The sequence below is a fragment of the Fusarium flagelliforme genome (assembly GCF_020744385.1).
Source record: "Fusarium flagelliforme strain FIESC 12 MPI-CAGE-AA-0113 chromosome Unknown B0J16scaffold_4, whole genome shotgun sequence".
NCBI classification, from domain to species: Eukaryota; Fungi; Ascomycota; class Sordariomycetes; order Hypocreales; family Nectriaceae; genus Fusarium; species Fusarium flagelliforme.
In genome coordinates, this window is record NW_025763506.1 from 113,121 (window position 1) to 133,571 (window position 20,451).

The 20,451-nt window shown below is 48.0% G+C and overlaps 9 protein-coding genes across 9 annotated transcripts; 6 read left to right on the top strand and 3 right to left on the bottom strand.

The window, feature by feature from the left end:
- Nucleotides 1-444: 444 nt before the first annotated feature.
- B0J16DRAFT_340180 (fungal-specific transcription factor domain-containing protein) lies at nucleotides 445-2,360 on the top strand. Its single transcript, XM_046127638.1, has one exon. The coding sequence runs from the start codon at nucleotides 529-531 to the stop codon at nucleotides 1,903-1,905; it is 1,377 nt and encodes a 458-aa protein (XP_045982190.1). The 5' UTR covers nucleotides 445-528; the 3' UTR covers nucleotides 1,906-2,360.
- B0J16DRAFT_121012 (aliphatic nitrilase) lies at nucleotides 1,914-2,954 on the bottom strand. Its single transcript, XM_046121596.1, has one exon. It carries the CDS (start codon nucleotides 2,875-2,877, stop codon nucleotides 1,921-1,923), a length of 957 nt encoding a protein of 318 aa, XP_045982191.1. The 5' UTR covers nucleotides 2,878-2,954; the 3' UTR covers nucleotides 1,914-1,920.
- Nucleotides 2,955-3,377: 423 nt separating this feature from the next.
- B0J16DRAFT_319364 (heme-containing dehydratase protein) lies at nucleotides 3,378-4,554 on the top strand (the record flags this gene model as incomplete). Its single annotated transcript, XM_046125512.1, has 2 exons — nucleotides 3,378-3,391; nucleotides 3,474-4,554. The coding sequence occupies 2 exons, from the start codon at nucleotides 3,378-3,380 to the stop codon at nucleotides 4,552-4,554; spliced, it is 1,095 nt and encodes a 364-aa protein (XP_045982192.1).
- A 522-nt stretch (nucleotides 4,555-5,076) lies between these two features.
- Nucleotides 5,077-5,804, bottom strand: B0J16DRAFT_319365 (uncharacterized protein; the record flags this gene model as incomplete). Its single annotated transcript, XM_046125513.1, has 3 exons — nucleotides 5,077-5,118; nucleotides 5,186-5,471; nucleotides 5,533-5,804. 3 exons carry the CDS (start codon nucleotides 5,802-5,804, stop codon nucleotides 5,077-5,079), a joined length of 600 nt encoding a protein of 199 aa, XP_045982193.1.
- A 214-nt stretch (nucleotides 5,805-6,018) lies between these two features.
- B0J16DRAFT_319366 (Alpha/Beta hydrolase protein) lies at nucleotides 6,019-7,360 on the top strand (the record flags this gene model as incomplete). The annotated part of the gene is made up of 3 exons (XM_046125514.1): nucleotides 6,019-6,471; nucleotides 6,560-6,602; nucleotides 6,654-7,360. The coding sequence occupies 3 exons, from the start codon at nucleotides 6,019-6,021 to the stop codon at nucleotides 7,358-7,360; spliced, it is 1,203 nt and encodes a 400-aa protein (XP_045982194.1).
- A 125-nt stretch (nucleotides 7,361-7,485) lies between these two features.
- On the bottom strand, nucleotides 7,486-9,235 carry B0J16DRAFT_383610 (major facilitator superfamily domain-containing protein; the record flags this gene model as incomplete). Its single annotated transcript, XM_046131350.1, has 2 exons — nucleotides 7,486-8,909; nucleotides 9,001-9,235. The coding sequence occupies 2 exons, from the start codon at nucleotides 9,233-9,235 to the stop codon at nucleotides 7,486-7,488; spliced, it is 1,659 nt and encodes a 552-aa protein (XP_045982195.1).
- Nucleotides 9,236-11,016: 1,781 nt separating this feature from the next.
- Nucleotides 11,017-13,337, top strand: B0J16DRAFT_362356 (fungal-specific transcription factor domain protein; the record flags this gene model as incomplete). The annotated part of the gene is made up of 6 exons (XM_046129801.1): nucleotides 11,017-11,769; nucleotides 11,833-12,341; nucleotides 12,383-12,500; nucleotides 12,552-12,804; nucleotides 12,852-13,029; nucleotides 13,078-13,337. The coding sequence occupies exons 1-6, from the start codon at nucleotides 11,057-11,059 to the stop codon at nucleotides 13,335-13,337; spliced, it is 2,031 nt and encodes a 676-aa protein (XP_045982196.1). The 5' UTR covers nucleotides 11,017-11,056.
- Nucleotides 13,338-14,213: 876 nt separating this feature from the next.
- B0J16DRAFT_383612 (major facilitator superfamily domain-containing protein) lies at nucleotides 14,214-15,692 on the top strand (the record flags this gene model as incomplete). The annotated part of the gene is made up of 4 exons (XM_046131351.1): nucleotides 14,214-14,301; nucleotides 14,376-14,606; nucleotides 14,658-14,750; nucleotides 14,806-15,692. The coding sequence occupies 4 exons, from the start codon at nucleotides 14,214-14,216 to the stop codon at nucleotides 15,690-15,692; spliced, it is 1,299 nt and encodes a 432-aa protein (XP_045982197.1).
- Nucleotides 15,693-16,720: 1,028 nt separating this feature from the next.
- B0J16DRAFT_285924 (putative glucose dehydrogenase) lies at nucleotides 16,721-18,765 on the top strand (the record flags this gene model as incomplete). Its single annotated transcript, XM_046124065.1, has 4 exons — nucleotides 16,721-16,784; nucleotides 16,859-17,202; nucleotides 17,254-18,059; nucleotides 18,114-18,765. The coding sequence occupies 4 exons, from the start codon at nucleotides 16,724-16,726 to the stop codon at nucleotides 18,706-18,708; spliced, it is 1,806 nt and encodes a 601-aa protein (XP_045982198.1). The 3' UTR covers nucleotides 18,709-18,765.
- Between the last annotated feature and the right edge of the window lie 1,686 nt (nucleotides 18,766-20,451).

Below are 20,451 nucleotides of genomic sequence, written 5' to 3' on the forward strand. Positions count from 1 at the left end.
AATGTGGATTGAGGAACGTCTATATATGCATCTTCCCTACCGCTGACATATTGAATCTATGCAAATGCCAAATTGAGGGTCGTGATAAGAATGATGGCTCTGACGTTGTCGCACTGCTAGCTCTAGATAAGGTCACGCCGGGATTGTAAGCTTCGGCGTCAAGGGCGTCAAGAGCGATAAGAGTGGCCTGAAAGCTTATCTCCAGGGTTTGGTGTGATAACTACGAAATACGCCAGCAAAGGTCGACAGAAATCCTAGTGCGCCAATGCGCCCGACTTTGCCAGGAGAGTGGGTAATGAATCTGTCAACCTAGACACTAACGACTTCTTGGACGGTAGCTGGTTCATTGAGTTTATCGTAAAAGTGCGGGGTACCCAGGCCCCCGGCAGTAATGAAGTTGACGTCTCCGTACAGTGTTAGCAGATGTTGCGTATCCATAGCCGGGAGCTGATTCATGTCCCACTCATCATCTCTTCTCCCCTTTCCATCTCATCTCAAACGTGATTGCATGCAGAAACCTTGGTAGTCATGGTCAGCCCCCCGTTATCCACCAACAGTCCGGACTCTCCCTCGGCACCCCCAGCAAAAAGGCGCACTAAGAAACCTTTTACGCGACAGCAGCATGGATGCTTGACGTGTCGGCAGCGCAGGAAGAAGTGTGACACGAGGATGCCTGTTTGTGGGGACTGTACTCGACTCAATCTCATATGCGAGTATCAGGCACCCCGGAGAGTCAGAAAGTCACCGCCTACACAAGAGAGCCAGACGGGCATCATCCTACCCGTAGATGTGGTCCGTCCGGATGATGGGCATTCAACAGATCTGAGCACAAGTCGTCGGGATATGTTGCGATACTACACGACGACTCTGGCACAAATGCTATCTACCAACACAGAGAACAATTGCTTTATATCGGTCCTGCTACCGATGGCATTCGACTGTCCAGTTCTCTTGGACGCCATAACTGCACTGTCATCAACACATCTCGCAATGTGCAACCCAGCCTTCAACGACATATCCCTCCAACACCGTGGTCGCGTGTTGACAGCTTTCAGAAACTCCCTCGACCAAGACAACAGCCTCACGAGCGAAATGCGCCTCGCCGTCGCAATGGTCATGTGCGCATTGGAGACCATATCAGATGGAACGAGCGTTGGCTGGACATGCCACGTCGCTGGTGCCGCAGCATGTCTCGACTCAATATGTGCTTCGAGAAACTTGAGCTTTGAAGCAAAATGGCTACTTCGCTTCTTTGCATACCACGATAGTTTGACGAGCATATCCCTTGATCGGAAGCCATTGTTGACTGGTGATTACTGGATGTCAAGCGATGACGCGTTGGCAGATCCATATTGCGCTTATGCGCCGAGGATCATCTTCTACTTGTCCGAGATAAGTGTTCTCGGCACAACCGAGTCTGATGAAGAGATGCTACAAAAGGCTTACGAAATTGCGAATGGCCTTGCGGAGTGGAAGTGCAAAGCTGGTATAACGAGCGATGAGCCTCTCGCGTTGTTGAGTGAAACGTACCGCAGCGCGGCATTTATATACCTCGAGTCAGTTCTGCAAAAACGTTTCCGGCAACAAATTGTCACCGACATAGTACCTGTAGGGATTCCGACGCACATTGAGGCTATTTCAACGCTATCGGACAGAATACCCGAAGGCGCATTGGCCGAATGCTCTTTACTCTTTCCTCTTTTCGTCGCTGGTAGCAGAGCTGATAATGCAAGGCAAGCCAGCGTTATTCGGAACAGATTGGTGGCAATGAATAAGTGGAGAAGGTTTAAGAACGTCGATGCATGTGTTGATGTTCTTGATGAGATTTGGGAGGTCAATGGACCAAGGGCAGTCGCGTGGCAAGACGTTTCCAAGCATCGCGGATGGAACCTAGCTCTATTTTGAGGTCTAATATCTACTTCATCTTCGATCACTCTCTCTGTTCACTAACAGTTCAAAGACATCTGGTCTGCCATAATGACCCGCTACATCAAGGTCATGCTTATAAGCAATTGTCTGCCCAATATCGATATCGACAACCAGAGGCTCAGGACCGTACACCGGACCGGCAATGTACTCCCCATCCGGCCCAATCACACTTGAACCGCCTGTGAAGAGATCTGTTGACCCAGCACCTTTGACATAAGCATCCAACAACTCGGCTGGCACAGACTCTTTGTCCAGATACGAAGCTGCGGCGACAACAAAGCATCGCCCTTCGAAAGCATATTGTCGAGAAGCGATCTGATGCGCTGAAGGCATATCTGGCCACAGGGCGATATGGATCTGCTCATCTTCCCTGTGTAGAGCGTGTCGAATGAGAGGATGGAAGTGTTCCCAACAAACCGCCGCACCAATTCTTCCAAAGCTAGTATCGTAAGCTACGAGACCTTGCGCATCACCATTTGCCCAGACAAGTCTCTCAGCATGCGTTGGAGTAAGCTTGCGATGAAGGCCACGAAGAGAACCATCTCGTCCAATCATGGCGACACTGTTGTAGATAGTCCCACCGCTTTCTCGACCTCTTTCGTTGAAACCAAGAACAACCTCAATGTCGTTCTCCTTGGCAGCATCCCTGATTCGATTGATGTGAGAACTTGAAGCTGTTGGACTAGCTTCGACGAGTCTTTTATACCAACTTCGCGCTTCGGGGTCGTTCCATTTGGCCATGCCGAATACCCACGCAGGATATCCAGTCAGCCATGTTTCGGGAAAAGCAATGAGATTGGCTCCGGCCTTTGCCGCTGTTGCGATCTCTTCAATTGCAGTTTGGATGCCGTGTTCGAGGTCCAAGAGACGGGGACATCGCTGGACGACGTAGATGCGGACCTTGTCTTGTTTGTCGTTGGAAGAGTTCGCTGTAGGGATGGCATCCATATTGGCTTAGCTTAATGATTTAACTTGCGGTTTACTGATAACTGTTGTATGTGTTTATGTAAAACTAGAGTTTTTATATCTATGGAGGTAATGCTGCAAAGCCTGCAATACCGGTAGAGACTTTAGCCATTGAATTGCGCTAGACAGAAAAGGGTTTACATAAAACCATTTGGCAATGCGACGCTCAGCGTCTTTAGCGTCAAGAGCGGCGCTATCTTCAGCACCACCCAGATGACCCACCTCGCTCCCAGCGTCAACAGCGTCAACAGCGTCAGGCGAGACACTGTAACCCCCTGGAGAGATCATTCCGCTTTCGGCGCGGCATCAACGTCTAACTTAGCGCAAAGGAATGGTCACTCAATAGCAGGACATGGCATTACTTATCTGGAGAGTTGAACGCATTTCTGCAACTGATTTCAATTATTCCCTTCTTATTATCTGTGTTCTGCTTCCAATATCTTAACACCAGTGACAACCGTCTCGCCTACTGGAAGTTGAACATGACTGTCTTGAGGTATGTTCTACCATTTCAACTTGTTTCCAATGTGACAAGAAATGCTTTGTGGTGGTTAGCAGTTGTATTAATACTGCAACAGTGCGGAGAAGAGGCCCTGTTTGGAGCCTGCCATCCCAAACCATCTCAAAGTCAATCGCACGCAGCCGCTCCATCATCCTCGTTGCTTCAGAGGCCCTCAACAAGCGTCTCACTCCGCACGCTTCCCGAAAGAGACAACGGCCATTGTGACAATCGACCTCGGTATTCAGTACCTTCCCCCAACCGACCCAACAGACGCGATCGACACAATTCGCCGGGCCATTCAAAACAAATTAGGGCCTCATCACCACGTACGATCGAGCTTCACAGACTCCAGTGGGTATCGCAACATAGTCTTCACTCTGTATTGGAAAGATGTCGCGACCTATAGACAATGGGAAGCTGCACTGCCTCCAGATTGGTGGTACGTAGGGCTATGTCCTGCTTCCAACATCGGGGTATTCAGAGAGCTGTATACAGTCCCGATCACTGATACTGAGACTACATTTGCTTTACCGATTCCAGAGGGCTACTCAGTCATCGCAGAGTCAATGAGTGGCGAGACTGATACTCATGAGTATTGGGGATCGGCTCGAGACCGCATTCCGAGATCACAGACGGATACTCTGGAACCAGACGGCTGGCCATCACTCAAAGATGACGACTTCTCGTCAGACCCTCGTGGGAAGCTTATATCTATAGAGCCCCACGAAAACCTTTGCCTTATTCGCTCGGGTCAAGTCTGGGAGAACAGTACACCAGCAGAGATCAAATCATACAACACAGAGATCAAGCCAACTCTGGACAGCGGAATGGAGGAGCTTACAAAGAACAGTCAGCACTTTGGATGCTTCTCTAACAGATATCTGCGGGTAGAAGACGATGATGGGAATCCAATTGGCAAGACATGGAGCATCAGTATGTGGGAGTCGTTAGAGCATCTGGAGAAATGGTCCCTCACTCCTAAGCATAAGGAGATCTTTGGTACACAGATTAATCACTTCAATCGGATGGAGAGGGAGGGCGAGGAAGCGAACCTGAATCTCTGGCATGAGCTTATGGTGTTGCGCAAGGCTGATCAATCCTTTATGTACTTTAACTGCCATAGTAGAACTGGCATATTGGCAGCGACTTTCGACTAGTTAGATGAACTTAAACGGGTGTCTTTCAAGTAGATGATCTAGATCTATAACCCTATTCCATTAACTTTCAGCTTAAGGCCTGGGATGTGTTGTGAATGGGACTATTGAGAGCAATCTCGCGTTAGGTAATACACAGACCTCATTGTTGATTTGCTATGTGAAATAAATGAAATTGTTGTTCTTGGTATTGAAGGAGTGTTAGGGCTTCTGTCAAATGTTCCAAATCGCTTCGAGGCTGAGCATTTCTCAAGATTGCCAATCCGCCTTGTATGTGGGTTTGTATGTAACCTCGGACTACTCCTTCTTTTGGGTAATATGCCGGTGCGGGTGTCTCTTGTAGGAACTCTATCGTGACGAACAGAATGGCCCCAATTACTGCAAGATAAGAGCCATTCACTGATGTTCCCAGTGTGCTATTTAAAGTAACGATGGCCTGGTTATAACAGACCATTGCATACTCGAAGGGTGAGGCACCTAGGAGGTTTATTTGTTCCGGCGTGTAATGATTTCGGCTGAGTGTACTTATGGACAGAGCAGCTTTGAGGGCCCAGGGTTCGCTGTATACTGTTTGAAGGATGAGGCGTTCCCAATCATTAGACATAAAGTACAATGAGAATTCGGGAGCGCACACAGCTCGGAAGTAGTCGAACAATCCTGTTTGGAGCCAATTGAGATTTCTTAGATGAGATGGCAATACCGAGATTTTCCTAGGCGATCTGACGTAGGATGTATCTGTCCATGACGCCACATCATCCTCTTGTCGACCGAGAGGATTGTATCCTTCTACTATGCCTACCACGGTGGATGCTCCTGCGATACGTTCGTGCATGGGTACGAAGAGAAAGTCACAATGCCAACCGCCTTGTATACAACGAGCACAGGCCGGCTTCTTCTCGTCGCACTTCTTACGCCGGGTTCTATAGTATTCATTAGTCACTTCTACTTCCTCGAACCGAATGCGGCGTTGGAGCTGCTCACTTGCATGTTCTGCAACCACTTTTGACTTTGGGCATTCCACGGGCGCCTTGACGCCTTTTGCTCACACCCACGCCCGTTTGGTTCATCGCTTCGGTGGGCACAAGCGATACCCGACGAGGCCCTGAAGTTCCTATGTCGTTTGCTGTTGGTATCTTGAGGCAAAAGGTGCCATTTGCTGACAGTCGTGATGTAGGAGTAAGCTGTGTGGATCTCGTGTGAGAATATGATTGGCGTGGGCGTAATTTCAGACACGGCGATGAGGCACAGTCCATTGTCATTCAACCATTGGTCCGGGTGAGGTCTATGATATCGCTGCTCTTAGACTTGTACGACCATCTTGTGCTTACAGGTTTGTGTATAAGAGACAGGTCGCTCCTCAATACAACAAACAAAAAGAACCATTCGCATCTTTTTAATTTACAGCCACACTGTTATAAGAAAGTTTGCTACGCAATCAAATATTTCAACTCTGATTTCTCAACCATCATGACCTCCATCAAGCCTTACAAGATCAACATCTCCCCCTCCAGCCTAGAGCGCCTCATGCAAAAGTTAGCTCTTGCTGACTTTCCAGACCAGGACGACCTCGAAAAAGACTCTTGGACCAAAGGTCCACCTGTTGGTGAGATCAAAAGGTTGGTAAATGCATGGCAGACTGTCTACAACTGGCGCGATGTCGAAGCTCGGCTTAATCAGCTTCCTCAGTTCATGACTCCCATTGACATCAGTGACTTTGGGGCGTTTGACATTCACTTTGTTCACAAGAAAAGCACCAAAGCAGACGCCATTCCTCTCCTCTTTCTCCATGGCTGGCCTGGAAGCTTTTATGAGGTCGCCAGGATTATTGATCCTCTTGTTCAAGGTGATGACAAGGCTGGACCGACCTTCCATGTTGTCGCACCAAGTCTGATTGACTTTGGCTTCTCGTCTCCTAGCAAGGTGAGTCTACAGACTCTGATATAATCACAATCTCCACATTGGTGCTAACGATATGTGGGTGGGATTTGGCCTTGAACACCACGCGGAGGTATATGATAAACTCATGCAAACTCTTGGATATCACCACTACGGTATGCTTCTCCCTACATCAACAATTACTGTTCATTTACTAAGATATGTAGTCATCCAAGGCGGAGATGCTGGGGGTCTCATATCGCGGTACATGGCTAAGCTGTTTGGTCCGTCTCGCTGCCTGGCGCATCACACCAACACCCCATTGCCAAGCCAGCCCACCGAAGAGACCCACCCGGACTTACACGCACAAAGCTTGACAACTCCCCTTACTGAGATTGAGCAGCGAGGACTTGTCCGAGCCGCGGCTTTTGATAAAGAAGGTAGCGGTTACTACAAACTACAATCGACGAAACCAATGACGATAGGCTATTCACTGAGAGACAGCCCTGTAGGCCTGTTGGCTTGGATATATGAGAAGCTCCACGACTGGAGTGACGACTACTTTTGGACCGACGAAGAGATCTTAACTTGGGTTAGTATCTACTATTTCTGCACACCCGGTCCCGATGCATCCAGCAAGGTTTATTACACGTTTGAGCACTGTGACCCACCAGCCTTTGCTGCTGCAGGGGCTTATATGGAAGTACCACTGGGAATCTCCAGGTTTTTGAATGACCTGATCTTGCTTCCCAAGTCTTGGAACCAAACTCTCGGTCCAATTGTTTATCAAGCCGAACACGAGAAAGGGGGGCATTTCGCTGCTTGGGAAGTGCCAGGTACCATCGTGGAAGATTTAAGACTTATGTTTAGTACAGCGGGAATTGGTCTTCAGATTGAAGAACAGCTCCAGGCCGCTTACTTTAGGGATAACTAAAAGAGTCTTACTAAAATTGTTCAAAGTATATAGATAAAACAATATAGTAACATTTACTAATTGGCCTTATCTATATCTTAATTCTCTGTTAGATAGAGTTTATAAAGATATTTCATTACTCTTCGTTACATATCCTGAGAAGTGTCATTTTTACTAACATTCTTGCGCCACCTAGCGTTAAGGAAGTAGACTGGGATTCCTAGAACGAAGCAGCCACCAAAGATACCAGCGATAACACCAAAGGTCCACACAACACCACCAGCAGCCACCATCGGATTGAAAGCGAAGGTAAGGCAAAAGGAGAGGATGTTCTTGCTTCCAATAACCATAACGAGGGCTGGGCCAGGGTGCTTGGGCCACACCTCCGAGGCGAAGGTGGTAGAGACAATAAGTACGGCAACAAAGGTAAGCTGATATAAGCTGTAGGCAAGGACCAAGCCCCAGGCATTACTGTAGCCTTCGACGGTGAAACCAAAGAGGAGTAGCATAGCAAAGCCAAGGATAGCTGGGGGCGCAAGGACGATAAGGTGGTGCTCAGGCTTGTGCACGCCGTTGTTACGTCGGGCCAGCCAGAGGATCATGTTATCGCCAACGAGCACAGCGTACGCAGAGCCAAGCATTGAGCCAATGATGGCGCCAACATTGATAAGACCGAGGTCCTGCTTGGCCCAGCCATAGGCAGAGAGAGCATTAGCGTAAATCAGCGACATATCGATGGTACCGGCAAGAACAACGGAGCTGATTAGTACGGCGAACATGATCGCAGGCGAGGCCAGGGACCTGACCATAGCGAGCAGCGAGTTGAGCATAATCTTGCCAGGCGTGGGGTGGGGCTTGCCGAATAGAGCAAGGCGGCTCTTGAAGCTGGGCATCGGGCCATCGTAGGCGGTGTCATCAGGAGCGCCAGCGAGGCCCTGCGCTTGGAGTTCGGGGTGGCTTCGTACCTCCTCAGCAGCGACGACGTGGGTGACGCCAAAGTCATCGGTGTAGACAACGACTCCGTCGATGCTCATGGCGGGACGGGCAAAGCGGGTCTCGTAAGCGCCGAAAAAGGCGACAACAAAACCGATGCCAATAAGGATGACAAAAATCCAATAATACCAGCGCCAGCCGAGGGCCGCGTTAATGTAGGAGCAGGTGATATTGAGGATGCCGGAGAACACAGTTTGAGTCATCCAGTACAGACCGAAGACGCGGTTACGCTGGTGGAGGAAAGTAACCTCAGTGAGCATGAGCGGCAGGACAGATTCAGTTGCGCCAGTGGCAAGTCCTTGCACGATACGGGCACCAAGGTGGCTCTGGTACGAGTTATTGACAGCAGCCCAGACCAAAGAGGCAAGCAGGACAATGATAGATGCGAGGAAGACAGGGCGGCGGCCGAAGGCGAGAGCGAGGGGGAGAACAATGTAGTTGCCGAGACCGATGCACAAGGAAGGAATCGTAAGGAGGTAGACAACGTCGCCATCGCTGTAACCCTGCGGCATGTACATTCCAAAGAAGACACCCAGAATAGGACCAAGGCCACCGGCCAAAGACAAACTAAGGAGTGCTAGAAAATAAGAAGGTCAAGTAATCAGCAAGAGTCCGCACAGAGGGTTGCTGTGTTAGGAAGAGGCCCACCGGCCCTGACCTGGACTTACAGAACCAGCAGCAGCTAAAGACAACAGTTGCCTTCTCCCTTAACCTAAAGTTGAGGGGATCGTTGGGGTCGTTGGATGGGATTGGCAGGTTGCGGACGTTGCCCTGGCTATCGAGGAGCAGTGCATCGCCGGCAATGTGCTTGGCAGAGTCACCAACCACGACCTTCTCAGGATGGCCGCTGCTGCTGTGGTTGTCCTCGACGTGCGAGACAAAATCTGCTTTGGTGTCGGACATTGCTTTTGTGTTGAAGGTTGCAGTACCAACTGTCTGACTGTCTGCGTGAGGACCTGGACATAACCATCGGCGGTCACCTGAACCTTTTGTATGTACCAGTCCCAGAAGCTGCCAAGATAAGGTTTTCCCCCACAGTCCCGATCTCTCGTGCTTCCTGGCAGTGCGGGGAAAATTTAGTCTTTTAGCGGTGGGTCTGGGGTGCTTAGGTCTAGCCAAGGCGCCTAGCAAAACGCCATGCCCTCCACATACCCGACGGTTTGGACATTTCATCCCCAGCCGAATCCCCTAGCCGACCGCACCACACTAGCAGGCTGGGCCTGCAGGCTACTTTAAACTATTCAAGACTTGACATGCCGTGGCGAGGCTGATTTGTCCAAGGAACTCTATGTATGTAAGAGAAGAAAGGAATAGCAAGACTGCAGAGTGGAATAAAGCTAGGCGGCACCAGTGTTATTTATATCAGCAGCATGCAACGTTATAGCTGCGACGATCTGTGGGCCTTAACTATAGCCCTGGACCTGATGTCTTTAAAACTGTACGACTTGATGACTGACCTTCAAAACTCAAATAGATGTCTTTAAAACACTGGGTGGTGTGGAGGAAATCTGGGGTTTTATAGTTGTACTGTCCCTGTGCCTCTTCTTCCCTAACAAATAAAGTAATTATGCTTTTTCAAGCTGTGAGGTGCCCAATTAGTTAGGATGCTCGGGTGGGAATCGGGTCGTTCGGTTCGGTCGCTCGGTTGAGACGCTCGGTCAGGACACCCAGTTGGGTAGCTTAGTTAGGACGCTTAGCTAGACACTTAGCTAGAATGCTTGACTCAAATACTTCAATGGTTGGGACTCTGTTACCTCGTTATCGCGCTCGTTTAGTTGCAACAACATGAGAATATAGTAGAAAATTATAACAACGTGAAAATCCATAGATCATGGATTATAATCTGCAGTAACGAGGTCATTAGGCCATAAATAGCCTTGGAGCGGTCTTAGATTGATGGCTGGGAACGACAACAGTGGTAATGACCGTTATACCAAGCGAGATGAAACGACCAATAGTGAACTGAACAAGAGGTCTGAAGGATAGCACCACTATCAATGGTTAGCGTACTCAATCATAGGAGAGTAGGTAAATTTACACGACGGAAGTAATAATCAATCCCATGATAGCAACCTTCCTACGCTATCTCTCAGCGATAACAACACATATTACAATACCTAGAGCCTTTCCGAAGAACGGGACAGAGGTCATGATGGCGGAAAGCTATGGTTGTAAGAACACTTTCCTGTCATGTCGCAGGCACCAAACTGTCGACCGAATTGCATCCATTGGACGGATCCAAAGTTTCCTACGTCGTGGCCGACGTTGAAGGAGCAGAAGCACATGTACCTATGAGGGATATGTAAGTAGCTGTAGTAGAGTATGGTTCTTACATTAAGACAAAGGACATGGTCCCGTTCATTTCGCTGTAGCGACCGCCTTTCGCCGTGCTACATTCTAGAAATCATGGGAGCTTATTGAACCTAGGATCAAAGTTAAGATATCAATCAGTATTTGCTTGGCAGACCGCATCAATTAGCCAAACTACCAACTTCGAAAAGCGGCACGGGCTAATTGTACTGTGGGGAAGTGTGTCTGGTGGAGTTTGAACGTATGAAGGGGGGCGCCGGGTGGGCGCGCCGCTTAGTAATTCGGCGAAATGTCATTACAGTCGTTTCTCGGCCTCCGACTTAACTAGTCGTAACATTCCCCGAGCCGCCACATTAACAACTTTGCCCCCGTATCCGCCTTCTAAGTCGACTCGCTATAGCATACACATCTAAAATGCCGCCTTCAACTAGAACATATCGGTCTAGGCACCGTCGGCGCCCCTGCGATCGATGCCGTGAAAGGAAACTGAAATGTCAGATGGACGGCCAACAACCACCTTGCCAACGCTGCCAGCGTAGCAACGCTTGGTGCATTTTCTCAGATCCTAGCAGCCTAAAAGTAGTTGAGATAGACGCCACCTGCTCACCATCGACTTCCGACCAGGAGATGCATACGCCAGTGAATGCACCTCTGCCAAGTTCACCTGTTGCGGAACCACACCACCGCACTGAACCTTTGATATTGCCCGAAATATTCCCCGTTGCGGTCGACGAGCCTATTAGAGCTGACGACCAGAGCCAGCAATGGAGTACTGCTGTACCTACACCCATCAACACGATTCTTCCAGCTCAGAGTCCTCTTACTCAAATCTCTCAGAGCCTGGAAAACATGCAAGGTTACCGTTATCAACTTTGTGGCGTCTCATCGGATGTTGATCCCTGGCTACTAAGACACTGCAAATTCGACGATTATGGATTCCAGAAGTTTTTCAACGTCCATTTTCGAAACGCCGGTGGAGTCCCCACTCGTGAACTAATCCCTGCGCATTTTGTCGTTACCCAACAAGATGCAACAAGTATAGAAAACGAAGCTGCACAGGATCAAAACTTGCGAGCTGAGCTGGCCACAATGGTACCCCTCAATCACGGACAAAGGCTCTTGCGTCTGTAAGCATTATGATTTTATCTTCTTTTCTTTAACTCAATAACTTGGCTAAACGGTGGAGCCAGGTTCATGAAGCGTGTGTTCCCAATATTACCAATCCTCTCAAGGAGCCATCTCGGTCTCGGCAAGGAGCAGGATATCCCAGAGCCTCACGTACTTGGAAGGATTCCTGCGCACTTGCTTGCTGCTATATATGCCACTGCTTTTTCTTTCGCTGCGGAAGATGACTACTTGTCACTCACGGCTGCCCACGAAAAACCCCCCATCTCCAAACTCTGGCAGTTTGTGCACAGACTGGTCATCAAGGACAGCCCTTACCCGCAATTGTCTATACTACAAGCCGGTATCCTCTACATTCACCGTCAGATAGAAAATAGCCAGCGCGACGTTGTCGCCGAGGCTGCCTCGACATGGTCCCTCATGGGCATGATGGTTGGTGTAGCGAATTCTCTAGGACTCAATCTCGAGTGCCGGCTATTTGGCCTGCCAGATTATGAGAAAAGGATTAGAAGAAGGCTATGGTGGGCGATTTACAACGAGGATAAGTGGATATCTTTGACGTTCGGTCGTCGCCGTATATTCGCTCGTCAGAGTGGGATGTCAGCCAGCTGGTAGATTCCGACTTTATGACTCCTTCTTACGCTGGCTCCAATCCTGGTTCCAAAGTAGAAGATACTTTCAAGAGTATGACTAGTCTTGCTGTTATTGCTGAGTCGGTACAGGAAAAGCTATAGTATGTCCTAATGTTTCCACATTGTCCTTTCTACACTAAACAGATATTCAGCTCCCTCAGAGCAAGTCAAAACCTTGCCGAGGACATTTCCGCTTCAGTAGAAATAGCGAAACCTCTATTGCAGAGCCTTCGTACTTGGCGCGAGTCTTTACCAATGCTCACTGGTGGCCCTTCAGTACGCGAGATGAGCGCTGGAGTACCCGAGACACTGCCATCAACAATATACCACGCCTATCTGGTCCTTCTAATGTACATCTGGCGGGCTTTGCTACGCACGACGGTCCGCTCCTCTGATCCCTCACAAGTAATCCATATTCAAGACATATCGGAGTCGGCTACAAATCTATTCAGAGATTTGACTGGGGTTTTGACTACCTCCCAGCCATGGAGGTTCCCGTCAACGATTTAATGGGGGAGAATAGCACTGTTGTAACAGAGCTTTATGAAGCAGCTATAAGTTGCACTACAAGTATAACAGACTTCATCTCCTGTCTTGACTACGCAGCTTATAGTCAGTTCTGGTACTCATGTAAGTCTAAATCACGACGGTCAATGGCGTTTCGGCTGACATTACCAGGGTCTCGGCAAAGCTTTGCTTCGATATCCAACTTTTTTACATTATTGTTGGTGCAAGCGCCAGACCCCCCCAGGGCTGCCAAGGCAAAGGCCTTGCTGGAGAAGTGGCGACAACTGCTCCGTTATCAACACAGGGCATTTCCTCCGTTCCTATTAGCGAAGCTTCAGTTGGATTGCTACTACTGGAATGGGCTGGGTGAAACTTTCCACCTCTCTGCGCACGTACAACAAGCTTTGCAGCAGGAACCCGAGACCCGTTGAGTCTTTACAAAGCTTGTACTCAGCTCCATATGTCATTTTCTTGTCTCAGATCGTCGTTCGATTGCTTCGAGGTCTGCTGCACTGGTTCGAGTAGGAAGAAGTGGTGAAATTTCTGACACTGCATCATCATACACCACCCCTACCTCTGGCTTTGGCACTTGACCTTTTCCCGACGTTATTGTTCCTTGGGATGCTGCAAAGCAATCGGAACAAGTCAAGCGGACTCTTCCGTAGGAGGCAGAGGAAAGATGACAAGGCGCGCTTTAAGTAGTTCACTAATACTGAAGGCATGATCAATCATTAATTGGAAGACAAACATGAAGTACAAGCGAGGTGATAACAAAGAAGCTACAAGTTGAAATTTTTGTTTAAAAAGATATAAAGATATATTTATAAGTAATGCTAAGAGACTCTTGATCTTTAGTCGTGTAAGAGTGAGGAATGATTTGCTATACTATGACCTGACCAGAAGCAATGTGCTGTGCTCATGCGTTGATACGTTACTAATCCGGCCTATCGGCCCCATTGAACCCTGTTCATTGTGTTTTAATAAAGTAAGACAAGAGTAATCTTTAAGAGTGATTGCTTCTCGGCGAAAAAGTGTCATGCGTCGAAGTGGACAAGCGTGGCCACTATTTCGCCGAAAAGAAGAAAAAAAAAGGAAAGGGAACATCTTCGTTTTCGCCGAATTATCTTAAAACGGGGTTCTTACTAAGAGTGCAATTCAGAATAATCTTAGCGCCGATTGAAATGAAAATGTAGGTATTTAAGTTGACTGCTTTTCTTCATCAGAGGTAAAGGCAGAACCAAAGCCATCATTCAATCAATCAGCCTTTGTAGTCGAGCTAATTCTGGATCGGCACAATTCAACGTATCATGTTCTACGAAACAGAAACCAGTCAGCGCCAGCGAGGGCCCGAGCCTATAGAGAGACGTAATGACAAGGATGCCTCGACCGCGGAAGGTACGTCGTGGTGTCACTCACCTTTTAACCCCAAGCTCAATGAAGGCGAGCGTACAATATTGACTGTTTGGTAGACGCATACCTTTCCGAAGAAGGTTACGAGCACCCAGAAGGCGGCACTAAAGCATGGCTGACTGTCCTGGGAGCCTGGTGCGCAATGGTGCCCTCGATGGGTCTTCTAAACACGCATGCTGTTCTCCAGGCCTGGATCATAGAACATGAGCTGAAGGGCTTGCCTGAATCCCAGATAGGATGGATTTTCAGTTGCTACGCTTTCTTCCTCTACTTATGCGGAGCCCAAGTTGGTAAGGGTGCTCAGCTTTATTGGATTCTGTCATAGCCTGACCGTGGAACAGGACCGATTTTTGACGCGTACGACATACGGTTTCTTATAATCCCTGGATCAATCGGCATAGTTTTGTCTCTGGTTTTCATGAGCTTCTCAACAGGTCTGTGCCCTTCCAGCCACTCTATCATGTATGCAGCTAATAAGTGACGCTACAGAGTTTTACCAGGTTCTCTTGTCTTTTGGAGTTCTCGGTGGCATATCAGCTTCTCTCCTTTTCAACCCAAGCCTAGCAGCTATCGGCCACTGGTTTGACAAGCGCCGTGCCTTGGCGACTGGCCTGGCCTGCACAGCAGGTGGACTGGGAGGTATATTATTCCCTCTGATCGTGCTATACCTGGCCCCTCAGATCGGGTTCCCCTGGGCTCTTCGCATTGTCGCCTTTATCTGTCTCTGCCTACTCTGCGTTGCCTGCTTGACCTTGCGGAAACGTCTGCCAAATAACAAGCGAGCGGGTGCATCCATAGATTGGAAAGCTCTGAAAGAGCTGCACTTTGGAGTCACAACTCTCAGCGTTTTCTTGATTGAGTTTGCCGTTTTCATTCCTTATACGTACATTGTCTCATATGCTCTCTCTACCGGCTTTAACCCGCGAGATGCCTATATGCTTAATGTGCTGCTGAATGTTGGAGCTGTGCCTGGCCGGGTATTGCCGGGATATGCAGCGGACCGCTTCGGTTCATTCAACATAATGTGCGTTACAGCCTTCTGCTGTACTTTGCTCATATGGACGGTTTGGCTTACTGCTACGGAAAATCAGGCGCAGAGCACGGCCTTTACAATTCTCTTTGGTTTCTGGTCTGGCGCTGCTATTAGTCTAACTCCGGTATGTATATCACGGGTCTGTACGATTGAGGACTACGGGAAGAGAAATGGGACTGCCTTTTCGGTCGCTAGTTTTGGTGCCTTGATAGGTGTGCCAATTGGTGGTGCGATCTTGGATGCTGGTGGCAGCAATTATCGCAACCTTATTATCTTTAGCGGCGTCCTCTACACATCGGCTTTTATCTCGTTTGTTATAGCTAGAGGTCTTACTAAAGGTTAGAGATTAAACCTGTTCTGTATTATAATGGCTGCCGAAGCTCCAATCAGTGGTTCTTCTATCTTTAATGGTAGGCTGTTTTTAACTGGCAGATGCTGGGTAATAGTAGTTTAGTAGGATAGCATTCGTTTATAGAAGCTATAAATTCTATCTGAGGGAACCATATAAACTCCTCCACTTGGTCCCTCATTCCTTGCTTTTCTGTTAACTCCATACAATGTCAGGGACTATGTTGCAATTCTCTCGGTCTATGTCGCTCGATCAGCCTCTCTGCATTTGCATCAGACCAGGGGAATCTGTTAGCGTCGGCTCTCGCTATCGTGTTTCTATGTGGTTTAGCGACATGGGGTGCCAATTGTGTCATCACGAAAGTGAGAGGCAATCATGAATATCAAGGACGGGTCAATGAACAGTGATGGGTACAATATTTCATTTTCAATAGGGCCACAAGACTGCTTTTCACCGTAACCAAAAACCTTGTACCGGAATAAAAGGTCCGGAACAAGATGTTTCGTAGTCTCCGTAGTTCAGCGACATACTGGGCTAGAGTCCAGGGTTGCATGTGTCAGCAAATGCGTTGCTCCGATTGATCGAACATCTGCCACCCGTTTAATCGGCTCCTTTGGTCGAAACCGCGCTTAACTGCCGTAGGATGATAAGCTGACGTGAGCCCTTGAAGAGGATTAAATCCTTTAGCGCGTCTAGGGTAGCCCAGTACGTGGATCTCTGATTCCCAAATAAAATGAGACATGACTGATCTAGCTTGGTAAATCTCCACTTTACCGTAAGCACAGATAGAGATTGGTCCATACTTGATAAATGCTGTAAATCTCCCGCGAAGGATGCGCTAACGCTCCTACGCATGCCTGCTTACGGGGGCTTATAGCTCGCACTCGCACTACTGATTCCCACAATCTACTGTGACGCAATCATTGATAGCGAAAATGGACTTCATGTAAAAAGGTTAAAAGGACTTGCATGCCTTGGAGATTACTGCACTTTTGAACTCAATTTATTTCCAAAGCACCATCATCATGGGTATCTACAAGCAGTTGCCACATGAGTTACGAGAAGTCGATGTTATCATCGCTGGAGGTGAGTCCTAACTGTCATAACAACAAAGATTATTAAAATACAGGTTACATTTTACAGAGCTGACCGTGTCATAGGCGGCACTACTGCTTGTGTCATTGCCTCACGTCTATCCGACGCAGATCCTGAACTCTCCATCCTGGTTCTAGAATCCGGTCCCGACAATTACAATGAACCGGGCATTGTCCACCCTGGCTTGTTCCTTGGAAACCTTCTCCCCACCAGCAAGAACAACACTTTTCATATGGCCAAAGCATCCGATGATATCGCCAAACGGCCGCTACCAGTACCCGCTGGAAGAGTCCTCGGCGGCGGCTCAAGCATAAATACCATGGCATATGCTCGTGGCCAGGGCTCGGATTACGACAGCTGGGAGGCTCCCGGCTGGTTGACCAAGGAGCTCCGTCCATTTTTGAACAAGGTACCTCGATAGAACTTTCAACTTAAAGGACTGGAGCTAACATACGCCAAGTTCGAAACATATTACGGCGACGGCGTAGAAGAGCATCATGGCACCAATGGTCCAATCCATGTATCCGAGGGTTCGCACAGATACACTAAAGCTTTGGATGACTTTCTGAGCACTACCGAAGAATTGGGCTGGAGTGAAAACAAAGATCTTCAAAGTACTCAACGAGGTGCCATCGATGGTGTACAGAAGTCTTTGCGTTACGTTTCGAAAGACGGAAAGCGCCAAGATGCTGCTCATTGCTATCTCCATCCGAGACTGCGCGATGGAAAACATCCGAATTTACATGTGGCAGTTGAAACCGAAGTTGTGCGCGTCATCTTTGAAGAGCAGACTGCTGTCGGAGTCATTTGCCAGCCAAACCCTGAATTCTCTTCTGGGCAAAGCACAACTGTCAAGGCTAGAAAGCTAGTCATTGTTTCTTGCGGGGCGTTTGGCTCTCCAACTTTGCTTGAGAGATCAGGTGTTGGTCAGGCAGCCTTACTCAACCAGTTCGGTATACCTCTGGTAGAAGATCTTCCCGGCGTCGGGACCGGCTACGAAGACCACCAAGCTATGAACTACGCCTACAAGACGAGCCTTGGGCCCGAGGAGACCAGCGACGCGGTTGTCTTTGGATACTCGGATCCCCAGAAACTGATAGCGGAGAACGCACCTGTTCTAGGTCATAATGGTCAAGAGGCAGGCCTCAAGATTCGCCCTAGTGATGAAGAGGTATCAGCTCTGGGACCAGAGTTCCAGAACGCTTGGGACCTTCATTTTAAAGAAAAGCTTGACAAGCCACTTGCTTTGATGGCTTTCATTACCTGGTACGTGAAGCGAACTAGGGATCTCCAACAATTACTAACTATGGCTCCTTCTAGCTTTCCTGGATACGATCCTGATATGCAGAAGGAACAATACCTCGGCATGTCTGTCTTTACTTCCTACCCTTTTTCACGCGGGCATGTGCACATTGGGGGCAAATCACCCTCTGATCCTGTTGACTTCGACACTGGATTCTTAGCGGATGCAGACTCCATCGACGTCAAGAAGCATATCTGGGGCTACAAGAAACAAAGGGAAGTCATGCGCAGAATGGATTGTTACAGGGGCGAGTTTGCATCCTGGCACCCGCCCTTTCCAGCTACGTCCGAAGCAGCATGTGTCGAAGTGAGCGAACCGTTGGGAAAGAACATTCCTCCGATCCGGTACACCAGTGAAGACGATGCTATCATTGAACAATTTGTCCGAGAGAAGGTGGGTTCTTTATGGCATAGCATGGGGACGTGCAAGATGGCTCCCAGGGAAAAGGATGGAGTAGTTGATGAAAGACTTGGGGTTTATGGGTTAAAGAGGCTGAAGATTGCTGATATGAGTATCACGCCGGGCAACGTTGGTGCTAACACGGCCAGTACAGCGTTTGCAATTGGCGAAAAGGCTGCCGATTTGTTTCTTGGTGAACTTGGATTGCGTTGAGTGTGGCGGAAAAGCGTAACGAATAGGAGGATGTTATATCCTGGAGCTACAATTTACATTCCCATATATTCTTCTACCTTGAGCAGGTGTTATCTTCCTTCCGACGCCTGTAACCACCATCGATGGTAGCTTCTAACTCTTGATTTTCTTCGTATCACGTAGTTCTGAATTACCGTGACTGGTCCTGAAAGCCTAAGAGACGAATTAATTTGGATACCTTATGCTGCCTTAGACTAATACTTTGGTTACTTTATTTTTGGCGCCCTAAGACTTAGAGCACAATTCTTCTGATGCCTGACCATAAGATGACGAGATCTCGGTCCTTTGGGAGAAGAAGTTGGAGTCGGTATGGGAGGAGGAGATTCCAGACTCGCAAGAGGACTCGGACAATGAGGTGTTTGCAGAGTTTAACTAAGATTAATGGCAGTTAGTAGTTAAGTAATTGGGGTGTTAATGGAACTCTGCTGGAAGTCTACTGGAAGTCTTAAAGTGAAAGAAAGTAGTAAGTGATAGTGTTGAGAAGACAGCCGTTAGACAGACCCAAAATCTGAAAATGAACTTCTGCCTTTTGAGATGTGGAACAGAATTCAGATTCTAGATAGTGGGGCAGAAAACCTGGGTTTTTGTGGCGAACTTGCCTCCTCTAATAAGACACCCTTTGGCATGAAGACCGCTCTAAACTCAATTCAATGATCATTATCGAATTCTTTATATCGCTTTCTATTGAATTCAAACTTCTCCGACCGTAAAAGCGTCCTCTCAGCTGGAGTTGGGTTGCGTTGGAATTGAGCCTCGCGTCGCGAATCTCGCGATAGCCTCATTTGTGGGATGCGTTAGATTCTTAACCATAGTATGAAACTTATGTTTGATACACTACAAAATCGTTCCAATTCTAAATTCAGTTCAAAATACCATACTGTTCATACTTGGCGCAAGCTGAGACCTGAGGTCAATCGTCGCTGAGGTCAGTGGTCGCTGAGGTCACTCGCGGAAGACAGCACCGATTCAACTGACAACAAACCCAGAGTTCTAAATGTTTTCAGTCGTTCTAGTTAGATATCTAACGTTGATAATGAAACGATCCTTCACTGTCGGTGTTTCAATTTGCCCTTTTGGTGCCTTTCACTCTTCAATCAAGATCAAAATAGTATAGAGACAATGAAACAAGACAGGTCAACGCTTGCTTGAGTTCCTTCTTCCATGCTCCCCAAACTCTCCCGACGTGGCAATTAGAATCCGTTTGACTCTCACATTTCCACGTCTACTATAAATCTGAGACACACCTGGTAAAGAAAGAAATTGCCTGTCTATCTCAATAAACAGTTGCAATGGCGTCTTGTTAGTATCTCCATAAAGATGAGTTGCAATGTCTGCTGGTAATACGTACATCGGGAGTTTCCTGGGAACACATCTATACTCATGTCCAACTTATTGCTTTATTGTTTTGGAAATAGTTGTTATCAAAGAAAAGCTACACAAGTTTGTCTATCCTAATTGCAACTCGATACAGGATAGCCAGTTGACTTTGTTCTGCTTCCCAATATCAAGATATCTATCGTCACGTCTTCCCCGTTCTCAGAAGTATACTCCCACAACGGAATCCTTCCATCCCGGAGAACTTGAAATTATCTCATGGTGTATCACCAGCTCCTCAACCATAAATGCAGGTGGATAAAGTTCCCCTGCAACCTCCAGTCACGACATCCTTGCCATAAGAAACATTTAGAGTCAGGATTATAGAAC